This window comes from Molothrus ater, chromosome 33 (genome assembly GCF_012460135.2).
Source record: "Molothrus ater isolate BHLD 08-10-18 breed brown headed cowbird chromosome 33, BPBGC_Mater_1.1, whole genome shotgun sequence".
Classification (NCBI taxonomy): Eukaryota; Metazoa; Chordata; class Aves; order Passeriformes; family Icteridae; genus Molothrus; species Molothrus ater.
Window position 1 is genome coordinate 382,901 of NC_071660.1, and position 14,676 is coordinate 397,576.

A 14,676-nucleotide genomic window follows, 5' to 3' on the forward strand; every position below is an offset into this window, starting at 1 on the left:
GCCTTTGAGGCCCAGCCCAATGCAGTTGGAAGGGAAGCACTTCTCAGGGGGAGTTGCTGCTCTGGCAGCTCTCCAAGTCTCCCCGTGCCCTCTGCAGGTGCCCGCCATGGTGAGGTCCATCCACCAATGGCTCACAGCCAATGAGGCTGCTGGGCACAGGCTGGACAAGGCCCTTCTGGAGCTGACCGAGGAATACCCCTCTGACGTGCTGATCACCCTCTTGCGCTGGGCCCCATCGTGTGACAGGTAGGGCAGCCCCACATGCCTTGAGGGCTTTGGGTTCACCGGCCCATCACCCTGTAGAGCCTGTCCATGCTGACTGCCAGACAGGCGGGCAGTTCCAGGATCCTCTGGCTCCTCGGTTTTCCAGGGCTGCCATGGCAGCTCCTGAGCCTGGTGCCACGCTCCCTCCCTGCCCCTCGGGGCCTGTACCCACGTGGGCCGGCTGGCCGCTGCCGGCCAGGGGCAGTGGGCAGAGGCAGGGCTCAGGGCCAGCGCGGGGCCCTGCAGCTGCCCAGGCCACGGTGCTGTGGCCGAGCCCGCCCTGACACAGAGCTCTGACCCCACAGAGCTGCCGCCACCATGTGGGGAACCATCATGTCCTCGAGCAGGACTGCGGAGCCGGCGCTGCGGCTACTCCTCGATGTGCTGAGCGCCTGGCCAGTGCACAGCGTGTACACCTCCGATGGGGACAACGCAGGAGTCTTTGCCCTGGCTGTGAGTTTCTGGTGCCGGCCTTTGCCAGCCCCCAGGCCGCCTCTCCAGCACCCAGCTCTCTGTCCTCCCCTCAGCTGCATCTCCCTGCCTCAGGCACTGGGCTGAATCCTGCCTTAGGGGAGGGGTTCAGGGGCACCAGACCCGCTGCTCCCCCCGTGTCTCCCCCAGCCTCTCCCTGGCATGCTCAGGCCCTGCCACGTGGATGTCTTGGCACTGAGCCTTGTCTCTGGCTGTTTTATTTCTTGCAGGCAACCATGGCCCTGTGGAGAGTCTTCAATCTGGCCTGGCGCTCGCCTGTGGTGCTGGAGTATTTCTCCAATCTCTTTCTGCGTCTGCTCTTCCAAGCTTACATCAGCATGCAGGATATGCCAGGAGAGGTTGAGACCTTCTGGCAGGGATGCCAGGAGCAACACGGCCTCTCCGCCAACCCCAACAGGTGCTCCATGCCCGTCCTCCCAGTCTCCCCATCCCTCCCATGGCCCCAGGGTAGGAGCCGGGGCTCCCAGCGTGACCTGGGCTTTGCTCTGCACACAGCTTTGCACTGCAGACCCTGAAGGCCCTGCTCTGCCAAATGCGCTATGAGGACGTGGTGCTGTCCATGGAACGCAAGCGTGCCTGGGACACGCTGCTCTGTGCTGACACCCACCACTGTGCAGTGCGTCTGCTGGCCAGGTGAGACCTCGTTCTCCCCACCGCCCCTCTCCTTTGTGCCTGCAACGCCCCACACAGTCCCCGTGCTCATGGGCAGCCGGGCCTTGTCACCAAGGGAGGGATGAGCAGACTGGAAAAGGCCGGCACAGGAGGCTGCCCGGGAACAGCCGCCTCCCAAAGCGCCCTCGGGATGCTCGGGAGCAGACCAGAGCTCTGCGAGTCAGCCCTGGGAGAGGTTTGCCCGCCCGGCCCAGGAGCAATGGTGCCTTTTTCTCCCTGCCAGGGAGATGCGCCGTGTCTCCATCATCTGGTGTTGCGGCATGGCATCCTGCCTCTTTGACCTGCTCAGCCAAGGCATTTCAGACTGGGAGCTGCCCGCCCTGGCCTTCCTGGTGGAGGTGAGCCCCATGGCCAGCGCTGCCTGGCTGAGCTGCCTCCCAGCCCTCTGCCCTCTCGTAGCCGCAGCTGCCTGGGACACCGCCCGTGCCCTGTGCTGCTGCCTTGGCTCGGCCCTGTGCACTTCTGAGCTCCTGCCAGCTGGGCACCTCTGTGCCTGCTCTGTGCCTGCTCTGTGCCTTTCAGGTCCTGGATTGCCTGGACTTGAGCAAATGCGGTAAAAAAGTCCTGGAGATCTTGACAAGGCACCTGCAGAGCGAGTCCAGGCAGATGCATGGCGTGGCGCTGCGAGGCCTCGTGGTGCTCACCTCGATGGTGAGAAGGAGGAAGCAGCTGAATCTGTGCTGGCAGCGTGGGGCTGGGGCAAGCAGCCCCTTGGGCTTAGCTGGGCTTTGGCAGCTGTGGCAGCTGCTCCCAGCTCTCCAGGGTCGCTGTTCAGCTGCCTGAGTGCTTTGGGACAGGCCTTCGGCCTCTGAGCCCTGCAGCAGCAGCAGCAGCAGCAGCGTGTGGTTGCCCAGCCTTGTTTTGCACACAGGATCCAAGCATGTACAGCCTGACTGAAAGCCTTGGGAAGCTACTGTGGGATAGGGATGAAGACATCGTGGAGAAGACCCTCATTGTGCTCATCCTCCTGATGCTGCAGAAAGACCTGGCAATAGCCAGCCCCATTGCCCTGCAGCTGGCTGAGGTGCTCTGGCACCTCTTTGACAATGTGAGGCTCTGTGCCCCCAGCCACGGGCACTTGGGTGCTGCCTTGGGCCTGGGCACAGGGAGGCCTGGAGCAGCTGATGTGGAGGGCTTTGGCTTCCTTTTCAACAGGACAACAGCCTTGTGCAGCTGCTCTCCATTCACCTCTTCCAAGACGTAATCGCCTTGGTAGTGGCAAAGGGAGAAAAGCCCCTGAAGAAGCACGTGAGCCAGAGCCTGCTCCCACTCTTCTTCCACTGCCACGATGAGAACGGGCGTGTGGCACAGGTGAGGCCTCCTGGGTGTCCCCATGGAAGGAGCTCAGCTGTCTCCCCAGCCCCTGGCACCTGACGGGCTCCAACCTCCTCCCGGCCCTGGCACAGAGATGCGGGTCTGGTGCCCTGGGCTGCGGTGCCATCTCTGGGTCTCTGCTGCTCTGCAGGCCTCTCGGGAAACGCTGCTTTCTGCAGTAAGCTTCCTGAAGAGGAAGGATCTCAAGCAGCTGCTGCAGACGGATCAGATGTGGAGATTTGCCGAGTGCTTGGTAAGGACAGCCTGGAATGCCCAGCCCAATCCCTGGAGAAGCCGCCTGCCCACGGCGCCCAGTCTGTGGGGCTGGCAGCTGTGGCCCCTGCCCAGTGCCGCAGGCAGGGGCACCAGCCTGCGCCCCACACGCCGCTCCCTTGCCTGGGCCCTGCGGGCTCTTCTCCAGGCTCCTGTGGCCCCAAGGCCGGGGCCGATGGAGCCCCGAGCCAGCCGGGCTCTGCTGCGGGGCGGCACCGCGGCTCGCCGGGGCCTCCGCCCCGTGCCGAGCCCGGCGCCTGCGGCTGCTGGCCGGGCCTCAGGGCTCTGTGGGCAGGGGGAGCAGTGGCGGCCGTAGGCAGCGCCCGGCCCAGGGGCAGGGCCCGCATCAACCCTTTCCCTCCGTGCCCCGCCGGTGTTTGCAGATGGCAGAGGACAGGAGCCGAGCGGCCGAGCAGCTGCGCCTGGCCCTGCCCTACGTGCGGAGCGCACAGGAGCCCCTGCGAGAGGCGGCCGTCAGGTTCATGGGTGAGCGCCAAGCCCGGCTCCCTCCCCGGCCCGGCCCGCCGCAGCTCGGCCCCAGCCCCGCCTGCTGCCCCGGCAGCAGGATCCGGGCGCGGGCATGTGCAGCCCCGGCGGGGCTCGGCATTGCTGCTGCCGCCCTCTGGCAGCCGTGGCCTGGGGCGGCAGCGTGCGCCAGGGGCCCGGGCTGAGCCCTGCCGGGCCAGCAGGGCGTGTGGCCTCGGGGCTGGCAGCGCCCGTGGGCGGCAGCTGTGGCTCTGAAGGCAGGACACGCTCTGTGTTCCCCAGGGATGGCCGGGCGCTTCCTGACAGGGCAGCAGCCGCACTTCCGCATCATCTGCAGGGGTGAGTGAGGCCCGCGGGCTCTCGCCGGGGGCTGCCGCTGGCACCTGCGTTCCCTGGCCCGCCCGCGGACGGCTCCGCTCCCTGCGCGCCCCAAGGTGCCCACAGCACAGACACCTTGCAGCCGCCTGGGGGACATTCCTGGCCAGCAGCTGCCAGCTCGTCCTTCTTGCCTCCTGCTTCCTCCAGACCGTGCCAGGAGCTGCGTGCTATGCACGAGCCTGGAGGCTCTCCCCAGCTCCCCGCAGATCCAGCCTCTGACTGGGCCTCTGTTTCTCTCTCTGCAGCCCTTCAGGACATGACGGATGACACCAGCCCTGCCATCTCATGCCTGGCGCTTCAAGCTCTGTACATCCTTTTAGCTCTACAGAGCGTTCCCTGCTCCCGACTCCAGAAGATGCGAGACCAACTGCGCCGCCTCTGGCACTCGCGGCCTTTGCTGTGCGGCCGTGGCTGAGTGTCCTGCTGCGGCGCTGTGCAGAACTGCTCCGGGAGGCTGCGTCTGCTGGGGCCACCTGAGCCTGCGGGGAACACCTCTCCTCTGCCAGCACTTCCTTTCCCTTCACCCCCTAGAGGAACATTAAATTGCTGTTGTTGGATAGCCGCCTGTCCAGGAGCTTTCTCTTGGTGCAGAGTGTCTTCAGGCCAATGGGGAAGAGGGGGAAAAGGCTGCTTGGTCTGCGCAATTTGCCCAAGGTTGTGGTGTGGAAGGGAAAGTGTGGAAGAATGGCTGGAGGAAAAGGGCCATGGATCCGTGGAAATGTTGTACAAGCAAGCCCCATGATAACGGAGCATACATGTTAACTTAGCAGCTTGGCATAAGTGGGCCGCACTTAGCAGAACCAGGCCGCATGCCATGATAGGAAGATGCTGTGTCCTGCCTGCTGACAAGGTCGAACGGGCAAGGACAGCAACGAGAATAGAAACCATAAAGTATGCATAACCACAAAGTAGAAGGAATATGTAAATGTAATCTCTTGCTTTAAACCAAGAAACTCACGACAGGTATGAGCAATTAAACCAATAAACTAAAGACAGGTATGCATAATTACTGGAAAACAATATAAAAGTACCGGTGTACTCAAGATAAACCGAAGCTTGCCTTACCAATCATATTGATTGACTGCTTGTCTTCCCTCTCCGCCATCAGGAGGGGGCTGTGGGATCTGAGAGGGGCAGGAGGGGCTTTGGTGGCTCCTGGGGAGGTCAGGAAGATATCAGGGGGAGGTTTCAGGGGGTCCTGGCTGGGCTGGGGGCCACAGGGAGGGCGCTGGGAGGGGCTGGGGGTGTCCCTGAGAGGTTTTGGGGGTGCTGAGCCCTGCGGACCCCCCAGAGATGCCGCTGGACGCCGCCCGCAGCAAGATGCTGACGGGCATCGGGGGCTTCGTCTTGGGCTTCGTCTTCCTGGCGCTGGGGCTCGGCTTCTACGTGCGCAAGAAGGTCAGGGCGGGTGCCGGGGGTGGCGTCCCGGCCGTGGCGGAGCGTGTGCGCTCCCGCCGGGGCCCCCAGCCCGGTGTCACCCCCTTTTCTCTGCCCACAGAGCTCCTGAGCCGGCGGCGGCCGCAGCCCCTCCCCGTGGGCTCGGGCCCGGCCGGGATCCCCGCTCCGTCCCCGCTCCGCTGATTTTGGGGGGGTCCCGTGTTCCCCCCCAGCCCCGCTGGCGCTCTGCCCCCGCCCAGTGCCTGCTCCCAGTGCTCCCAATAAAGCTTCCCAGTTGGCCCCGGGGCCGTTTATTGGGGGGCGATGGGGAGGGGTTGGGGGGGGGGCGGTGATGGGACGGATTTGGGCAAAGAGAGGGGGACAAAGGGTGGGGGTTGGGCCCGGGGGGAGCGGGAGGAGGAGGAGGGGGAGGAAGAGCAGCAGCACCAGATCCCCACGGTTTCCCCGCCCCGCCGGAGCTGCAGCCCCCCCAGCCCTGTCAGCATCGCCCCCTCCCCACATCCCGCAGTGAGCGGGGAGAGAGAGCTCAGCCCTTGTTAAGAATCTCTAATTACTTTAAAATAACTAATACTTTTTAATTTTAATAACATTTTATTTTAATATATGAAAACATCTCTATAATTTACATTTATAGAATTTAAAAATAATTTTAATATTACTTAATAATTCCCTTGACCCCTTGATAATAAAATTGTGTTTTTGTCACGATTCCTCCTCATGGTCGGGTTTCCTGATGGGGGATCTTGTTGGATCGGCAGAAGAAATGCGGCACTCAATATGAGTGATCAGCAAGTCTCCAACTTTATTGATAGTTCACACATATTTATATTGGTGTTAATGAGGCTTATACATATTGCAAAGCTGAGCTCATTATTGGTTAATTACTTATTGGTCAACCAAGCCTACTTCTATATTCTTATGGTTATTTTGTTACTACTTCTACATTCTTGTAGTTATTCTGCTGAAAATGTCCTCATATTTTTGGCAAGAGTTCCTCTCCTCTATCCTGTTGTTGCACCAAGGGCACAATGTCCTTGTCAGTGGTTGGACACTGACTGCTGAATCCTAGACTTGCCTCCTTCTAACTTAACCAACGCTATTATGTCGATGTGACCTTTCTCAGCTGGCCAGCTGTCCACAAAGCTCTCCACACTTCCCCCGTTTTTCTCTTGAACAAGCGTAGTCTGATTAAATGCAGCAGATACCATCTTTTGCACCATGTTCTGTAGGCATATGCAAAAACATGGCAAAATTAATACTACTAACAAAGCTATAATGCCCACTATAATGCTGACCTTAACAATAGAGTGTAACCATGATCCCAGGCCTAAAGATTTGAGCCATCCATCAATACCAAAGCCTGATTCTACCTGTAGGTTTCCAGTTAACCGCTCCAGTGTGGAAGTAGGCGTGGTTGACCGAGAAGTAATTAACCAATAATGAGCTCAGCTTTGCAATATGTATAAGCCACATTAACACCAGTCACCTCTCACTACCTATTGCAATCCAACTACACACTGATTCACAAACTGATGCCTACTCCTATTGGGATGGATCTCACTTTGGTAAGACAACTGCTGCTCCATTGAGACTTAATTGAAATCCTTGAGAAGATTGAGAAAAACGCACAGAAAGCCCTGGTGACTGTTCATCACAATGTGAGACAGATACCCCGTGTCATGGAAAGGGTGGAGAAAGATGCCGAGCACAGGGGGTGGGATACTCTTTTAGGTGGTCTCCTACTGCCACGGGTGTCCTGAGCAGTCTGTGTCATCCCATTCTTATCCTTTTGATACCAATTCTGCTTGGTTTTATTTTATCAGCAGTCCCATTCGTTATGAATTGGAGCATGAAACAGCTGACAAGATTGACATCTATAGTTAATGCACACAACTTGGCTGATGTCCCATGCACTGTGGACATCCCCAAGCCTTTGACACAAGGCAATTATGAATGAAGCATATGAGTTTTAGAGTAATCCTGGATTTTCATTTATGATTTTGTGAAAATTATTTTCCACTTTTAGTGAATTATTTTAGACAATCATTTTTAAGTTAATGCTTGTATTATGATTAGTTTATTTCTTTTTGCTTTTAATTATTTGTGATTTGTTTTGCCAATTTGAGAATTGTTATAAAAATAATACTATTTTAATTAATTAACCACTTGTAAATTGTTTTGAAAATAATACTGTTATAATCAATATTAAGTATGTTTCTTTATTGTCTCCCTTTTTCCCCTCTTTTTCCTATCCTTTCTTTTCCTCCTTTTTCTCTCTCTCTCTTTTCTCTCTCTCTCTGTCATACTGTCTCTACATTTCCAAGTATACTACCAATGTACAGCAAGTCATAAAGACCCATCAGCAACACTCCAGAGTTCTGCTGATGAAGATCCCTTCAAGACAATTGTGAGTCACGGGGTCGTGTGAGAGTCTGTCCGAATTTTCCCTCATCTGCCTCACGATCGTCACTGGGGGACCACTGAAGAGAAGACCCCCCCTGTCTTAAATCTCTGGCTCCAAAGGAGAAAGTCATGTGCCTGAGACCTGAGAGCGTTGCCAAGCCATTGTTTTCCCAGGTGTTGTTTGCTGTGTGCTACACTGAGCCCAATGAGAAGAAGAAGGAAGCACCGTGCCCTTTGTGCAACAACAGCCTTGGGAGCTGTCCCACCTATCAGCCTGGCTGGACTTCTCCTGAGTTCTGGGTGGTCCCCCCACAGAAGACCCTCACCTGTTTTACAACCACCGTGACAGACAGACTGAGATGTAAGGAGCCTCTCCATCAAGGACTGAGACACGAAACCCCCATGTGAAAAGGCCCCTCTGCTCCTTCCAAGGACTGGGACTGAAACCCCCAGCCCGGGGCAGGTGTGTGGGGGAGGCAAGCTGACCAAAGCGAGATGTTTGCCTGCAGGTTGTGACCGCTGGACCAAGAACACAATGGCTCTCGTTTACTGCTGAGAGCATGGACTACCTGTTACATCTATTCCTTATTGTATCTGTTTCCCCCTCCCCGGCAATTTCCAATAGAGTTATCATAATAAAAACCTCTGAGTTAGCCAGAGACTTCGAGATCTCCCCAACATAACAGGCGGATCCTCGACTGGACTGGACCAAAGGACTTCGTCTCTACGTTTGGTAGCTCTATCCCCCTCTTTCTCTCTCTCTCTCTTTTGTCTCTCTCTTCCTCTATCTTTTTCTCTCCCTTAATCCCTCTCTCGCATTTTGCTGTGGTCATTCAATAAAGGTGCATTTGTTTCGATTATCATTGCAAACCCCCTTGTACCGTGTCGGTTCTTTTTGCACCCTGAGATCAAATCCACGAACCATCACGAAACCCGTCCGTGAGGACGGATCGTGACACCCCCCGAGGACCCCTCCCAAAATTCCCCCCCAAAGCCCCCACAGCACCCCGAGACCCCGCTAAAACCCCCTCAAGTTCCCCCCAGATCCTCCCCAAATGCCCCCTAAACGTCCTCAAGACCCCTCCCCAAATTCCCCCTACGACTCCTCCAGGACCCCTCACCTGTTCCTGCGCCTCCTCAGCAGCTCCCGGAGCCCCCCGTCCTCTCCCAGCGCCTCCCCCGCTCTCTCCAGCGCCTCCCGCAGGACCCGCCCGAGCCCGGGGCGGCTCCCGGGGGTCCCTGAGGGGGTCCGGGGGGCGGCGGGGGGGAGGGGGCGCCCGCTCCATGCCCGGCCCCGGGGTCAGGGGGCGCCGCTTCGGCTCGGCTCTGATTGGCTAGAGCAGCGCGGGGAGGGCGGGAGTTGCTGAGAGGAGACGCCCGATGATTGGTTGGTTTCGTAGAGGGCGTGGTGATTGACAGAAGAGGGTGGGGGAGGCGGGCTTTGGCGAGGGGAGATTGAGGGGAGATTTGGCACGGTGATTGGTTGGTTGAGCTCGAAAGAGGCGGGAGTAGCTGCAGGGAGACCTGCGGTGATTGGTTGGTTCGGCATGTGAGAGGCGGGTGTGTCTGAGGGGAGGCGTGCAGTGATTGGTTGGATCGGCGCACGGGGAGGCCGGTGTTCCTGAGAGGAGACTCGCGGTGATTGGTAGGTTTGGGGCGGGGTTCGCCGTGATTCGTTAATTTGGGAGATGAAGCGCGGTGATTGGATGGTTGGGGGCGGGGCGCGCCGCTATTGGCTGGGAAATGTCCGGGATTTTTAAGGGAACATTTCCAGTTTTTTGGAGAAAAACTCTCAGATTTTTATGGAAAAATTCCCATATTTTTGCAGGAGAAACATTCCCGGATTTTTTGACCCCACATGACCCCAAAAACCCAAAAAAACCCAAAGCACTGGAAATAAACCCCAAATAACCCCCAAAAAACCCAAACAATACCGTAAATCCCCTAAATAAGCCCGAACAAATCCAAATTATCCCAAAAAAAACAAAAAAACCACCCAAATAAACCCATAAAACCCCAAATGATTTCAATTACACCTAAAAAAATGCCATATACACCAAGATAAACCCAACGAACCTCAAATAATTCCAAATAAGCCCAAATAAACCCAAATAAGCCCAAACAAACCGAAATACTTCAAAATAACCCTAAATAAACAGAAATTACCCAAGTAAACCCCAAGATAAACCCCAAATAGTCCATAAATAACCCCAAATAAACCCCAAGTAACCCAAGTTCCTCCTGTCCCCACTCTAAAACAGATCCTGACCAATCAGAACGCGCGGCACTGATGACGATCCACTCGCTGGGCAGAAACTCAGAGCACTGGCCCTGCTCAGCGATTTTAAACCAATCAGCGCCCGGCCCGACTCTGACTCATCAGGTGCCAGGCACAGACCAAGGCCTCTCACTGCGGTAAACACTCACAGACCGCGCGGGGTAATTTCCAGCCAATCAGAGCGTGTCTCGCTGATGACTCATCAGTTGCCAGGAGCGCAATTTGGGGAGGGGGGTAAGGTGACCCTGGGGATGGGCTGGGGATCCCAAATTAATGCAAAACAGGGTCGGGACCCCAAAACGGAGCAGGAGGGGCCTGGAGCCCCCAAAACCAAACACGGGGGAGGGGACTGGGGGAACGATTGGAAACGGGGGGGGGGGGGGGGGGGGGGGGGGGGGAGGGTGGAGAAAAGACAGGGGTGGGACCCCAGAATTGAGCTGGGAGGAGGATGGGACCCCCAAGTCGAGGTGGGAGGGGTATGGGACCCCTAAAGTAAGCTGGGAGGGGTATGGGATCCCAAAACAGAGCTGGGAGGGGGATGGGACACCCCAAATTGAGCTGGGAGGGGGGTGGGACCTCCAAAAGGGATGAAGGCAATTTTGTTCCTGGAATATGTAAATGAGTTTATTGATATGCATGAGGGTCTATGAATATGCAACAGGCTGATGTCATGGGAGACAAGGACCATCGAGCAAAGATTGTTATGACCACCAAGATGCCCCAGTTATTTTTGGGGACACCTCTTAATTAATCTGGTTTTAATTCCATCAGCCTGTTGCATATTCTTAGAGCCTTATGCATATCCATTACCTAATTTACATATTTCAGGAACTATTTTACATGGCCCGTCCTTGGGGGTGTCTCCCCATTTCAGGAGCCTCCACTGAAATGGAAAATGTAAACCCGCTCCCTTTGAAAAAAAAAATTATTACTATTATTATTATTATTACTATTATTCTTATCAATAGAATAAACAACTATAAAAATTAGAATTAATTTTGAAATTAAGGGGCTCTCAGGCAAAGATATGGGAGTAGAAATACAGTTCTTTATTAGGAAAAATTGAAAATACAAATGCAGTAGTAGAAACAAAAAAAATGAGTGAGAGAGTCACAATCCTCTGGGAATCCAGTGGACAATGAGGCTGATCCTTTGGGAATCCCGTGGGAAAAGGGCTGATCCTTTGGGAATCCATTTCTTGTCCCCCAAAAACAGGACAAAAGCAGAGCCATGGAGTTTTTATAGGGTATCCCAAGGGCGGAGTTGGGGTTTGGGTCAGGGGAGGAGCTCCTAGCTACACAAGAAGGGTGAGATCAAATTCCTGCCTCTTATCAACAACAGCACTCCACACAGAACCTGTCCCCAAATCCTAAATTCCCTCTAAAACAACTGAGAAATTATGGAACTTCAGATATATTCAATCAATTTCCTTCATTTAACCTAGTCTGGGGTGTTTTTAAAGAATGAAGGTGAAGCAGAGGAAAATTAAGGCAAAACCAAAAGGAGAACCAGCCAGGTGTGCTCCCAACATGGATCACAGGGAATGTGAGTGACCAGGGTTGTGCCCAAAGTGCCTCCTCCAGTAGGGGATGGAGCTGGAACAGCGCACGAAGCTCTGCCCGCACTCGGGGCACTCACAGGGCTTCCCTTACCGGTGCCTCCGTTGGTGTTGGGTTAAGTTAGAGCTGCTGGAGAAGCTCTTCCCACACTGGGGACACTCGTAGGGCCTCTCCCCTGTGTGGATGCGCCGATGGGTGATGAGGGTGTAGTTCTGCCTGAATCCCTTCCCACAGTCAGGGCATTGGAAGGGCCTCTCCTCTCTGTGAATCCAATAGTGCTGGAGGAGACAGGACCTGGTCTGAAACCTCTTCCTGCATTTATCACACTCGTAGGGCCGTTCCCCAGTGTGGATGCGCTGGTGGGTGATGAGGGTGGAGTTGTACTTGAATCCCTTCCCACACTCAGGGCATTGGAAGGGCCTCTCCTCTGTGTGAGTCTGATAGTGCCGGAGGAGATGGGAGCTGGTCTGAAACCTCTTCCCACACTTGGAACACTCATAGGGCCTCTCCCCAGTGTGGGTCCTCTGGTGCGTGATCAGGGTGGAGCTCTCTCCAAAGCTCTTCCCACACTCCCCACACTTGTAGGGCCGTTCCCCAGTGTGGATCCTCTGGTGCACAATCAGGTCGTAGTTCCACCTGAAGCTCTTCCCACACTCCACGCACCTGTGGGGCTTCTCCCCATCATGGACCTGCTCATGGAGCACCAGCTCCGAGCTCTGGCTCCATCTCCGGCCGCCTTCCTGGCCCAGGCTGGCTCTTTCTCTCTCACATCCCCGCCATCTGCGTTTGCAGCCTCTCCTTGTGCGGCATCTCTGGGGCTTTTCCTCCCCATTGGTTTCCTGCGCCATGGAGCCTCTCAAAACGGCCTCTGCCACCAGGTTCTGCCGCGGGCATTTGTCCTCCCTGCTCTCCATGCTCAGCTCCTGCTCTGGGGGAGGAAGGACAAGGACAGGATGGGATTTTCCTCCGTGCCACAGGCAAGGGCAAGGAGATCCCCTCAGGGCGTCCCTGGCAGCCGCCACCGGCACCCCCCGATGTCCCCCCATGGGGCCTTTTCTGCTCAGCCTTGGACTTCTTCATTCTCCAAACATCCCCCCAAAAACCCCAACCCAGGGACTCCCCGGGATATCCAGGCCAAGCTCCCCCTCCCCGCTCACCGGAGCCATGGGGGGGGCGATGATCCCACAGGTGGGGGCTGCGAATTCAGGCAGAGATCGACAGCCTGGCTCCCTCAGCTCAGCCTCGATCCGCCTTTGTCCCTCCTCTTCCTCTTCCTCCCGCTCCTCCCCTTCCATTCCCCCTCCCTCCTCCTCCTCCTCTGTCTTATCTCCCCCTCCTCCTCCTCTTCCATCCCTCCCCTTCCATCCCTCCTCCTCCTCGCTAACCCCACCTCCTTTTCCTCCCTCCATCGATGCTCTCTCTCCGCCTTCATCCCTCCTCTTCCATCCCTCCTCCCCCTGCTCCTCCCCCCTAACCCCACCTCCTCCTCCCCCTTCATCCCTGCCCTTCCCTGCCTCCTCCTCCTCCCCCAGCAGCAGCCACACCCTCGGTGCCCCGTTCCCGCAGCCCTCGCAGCCCGCGGCAGGAGCGGCGATGGAGCCGGGACAGGTCGGGATGGGCAGCGCGGGGCTCTCGGCTGCTCCCAGCCGCTGCGGGCGGGGGGAACCCGGCCCGGGCCAAAGGAGAGGCAAACTGGCCAAACTGGGGGCACATCACAAAGCTAAGGATGCAGCAGAAAATGGAGCTGAAAGAGTTATGTTAATATTAACTCCAAACCAGGAAAAACTGGAAATTCCAAAGGTTACGGAAGATGAGAAAAAAGAATCAAACAAGATAGGAAGTGAACAAGATAAATCAAGGAAATTGAAACTTCTTGATGGAAGAAAATTACTTAATAAAATGTGCTTACTAGGAAAACATTAGAAGACATGCATCAGAAAACCCACTGGGGTACTCAAGCTTTGTGTGATCATTTTTTAAGGAACTATGGATGCACTGGGATTTTTGGAGGAGCAAAGCAAGTTACTGAAAGATGCTTAAATTGCCAAAGGATAAATAAAAAGGTGATGAGAAAAACAACATTAGGAGGTTGTGAGTTAGCTCACTGACCATTTGAAAGAATCCAAGCAGAAGTTTAGATTTGTTAGGTTCTGGATTTATTTGTAAAAACACCCGTTTAATCTAGAAGAAAGAGAATATGCCATAGGTTAGACAGGAGATTTTAGGAGAATAAAAATCTTTAAAGTATCAGAAACACCCGAGATAAAACAGGAAAAGAAAAAGGGGAAATGAAAGGGAGGGGAACAAGAGGAAAAATCAGAAAGAGAGTGGGATCCTTTGCAGCTCTTGCCCCCTCCGTTCGCGGCCGAGGCGCCTGTCCCGGGTCCCGGCTCGCTTCCCGCCTCAGCTCCGCCTGCCCCGGTTTCCATCCCAGGTGCGGGCTCACTGCCCAGGGCAGCTCCACCTGCCCCGGCGCTGGCGGTGAATTTGTGTGCCCTGCTCCCACTGCCTGGCCCGCGGCCGCTCTGCCGGCCATGCTGGGGAAGATGGGGGTTGCTCTGTCCTGCCGCGTGGGCCGAGGTCACCGCGCCGACCGCACCGAGGGCGGGTCCCAGCCATCCCATCCCCAGCTGCCCTGCCCGTGCCAGCTGCGCTGGGCACCGCCGCTGCTGCTGCCGGGGTCTCCCACCTGCCTTTTCTCTGCCGGGAGCTGCCGGATCAGCCACCATAAGCCATGTGGGGGCTGCCACGCTCCGGCTCGGTCTCCACGGGAAGATCCCCCTCTGGCGATTCCGGCAGCAGACCCTGCCCACACTCCCACCGAGCCTCGGCGGGATATCCTCCCCGGACCCCACTCCTGCTCTGAGTTACATCCCCTTGGTAACCACAGCTCCAGCTGTTCAGGGAAACTCTCTCTCTCTATAGGAAGCACCTTATTGAAACACTAGGAGCTCAGCTAAAAGACAGTCCTCTCCAAATCCTTTCCCAAAACACAGGAGAAAGGCTAGAGAAGGTAAAAAAGTGAAAGAGTTAGATGAAGGGATTGCTCTATTTCCGTTAAGAGAGGTTCCCATGGCAGGGATGCGCTGCCCTGCCCCGCGGGAGCCACCAGCGCCCCCGCCGGCCGTGCCCGGAACTGCACCCAAGGGGAAAGCGCCG

The 14,676-nt window shown here is 56.2% G+C and overlaps 1 protein-coding gene and 1 long non-coding RNA gene across 2 annotated transcripts; one reads left to right on the forward strand and one right to left on the reverse strand.

Annotated features, from left to right (window-relative positions):
* The first annotated feature begins 5,127 nt into the window (after positions 1-5,127).
* Positions 5,128-5,556, forward strand: LOC118700973 (uncharacterized). The gene is made up of 2 exons (XR_004982374.2): positions 5,128-5,277; positions 5,378-5,556. It is a non-coding gene; the product is annotated as an uncharacterized LOC118700973 (long non-coding RNA).
* Positions 5,557-10,986: 5,430 nt separating this feature from the next.
* Positions 10,987-12,780, reverse strand: LOC118700970 (zinc finger protein 79-like). Its single transcript, XM_036405562.2, has one exon. The coding sequence runs from the start codon at positions 12,561-12,563 to the stop codon at positions 11,607-11,609; it is 957 nt and encodes a 318-aa protein (XP_036261455.1). The 5' UTR covers positions 12,564-12,780; the 3' UTR covers positions 10,987-11,606.
* Between the last annotated feature and the right edge of the window lie 1,896 nt (positions 12,781-14,676).

Coding starts and splice junctions, on each gene's coding strand:
- LOC118700970 (XM_036405562.2), bottom strand. CDS start 12,563: ATGGGGGGACATCGGGGGGTGCCGGTGGCGGCTGCCAGGGACGCCCTG.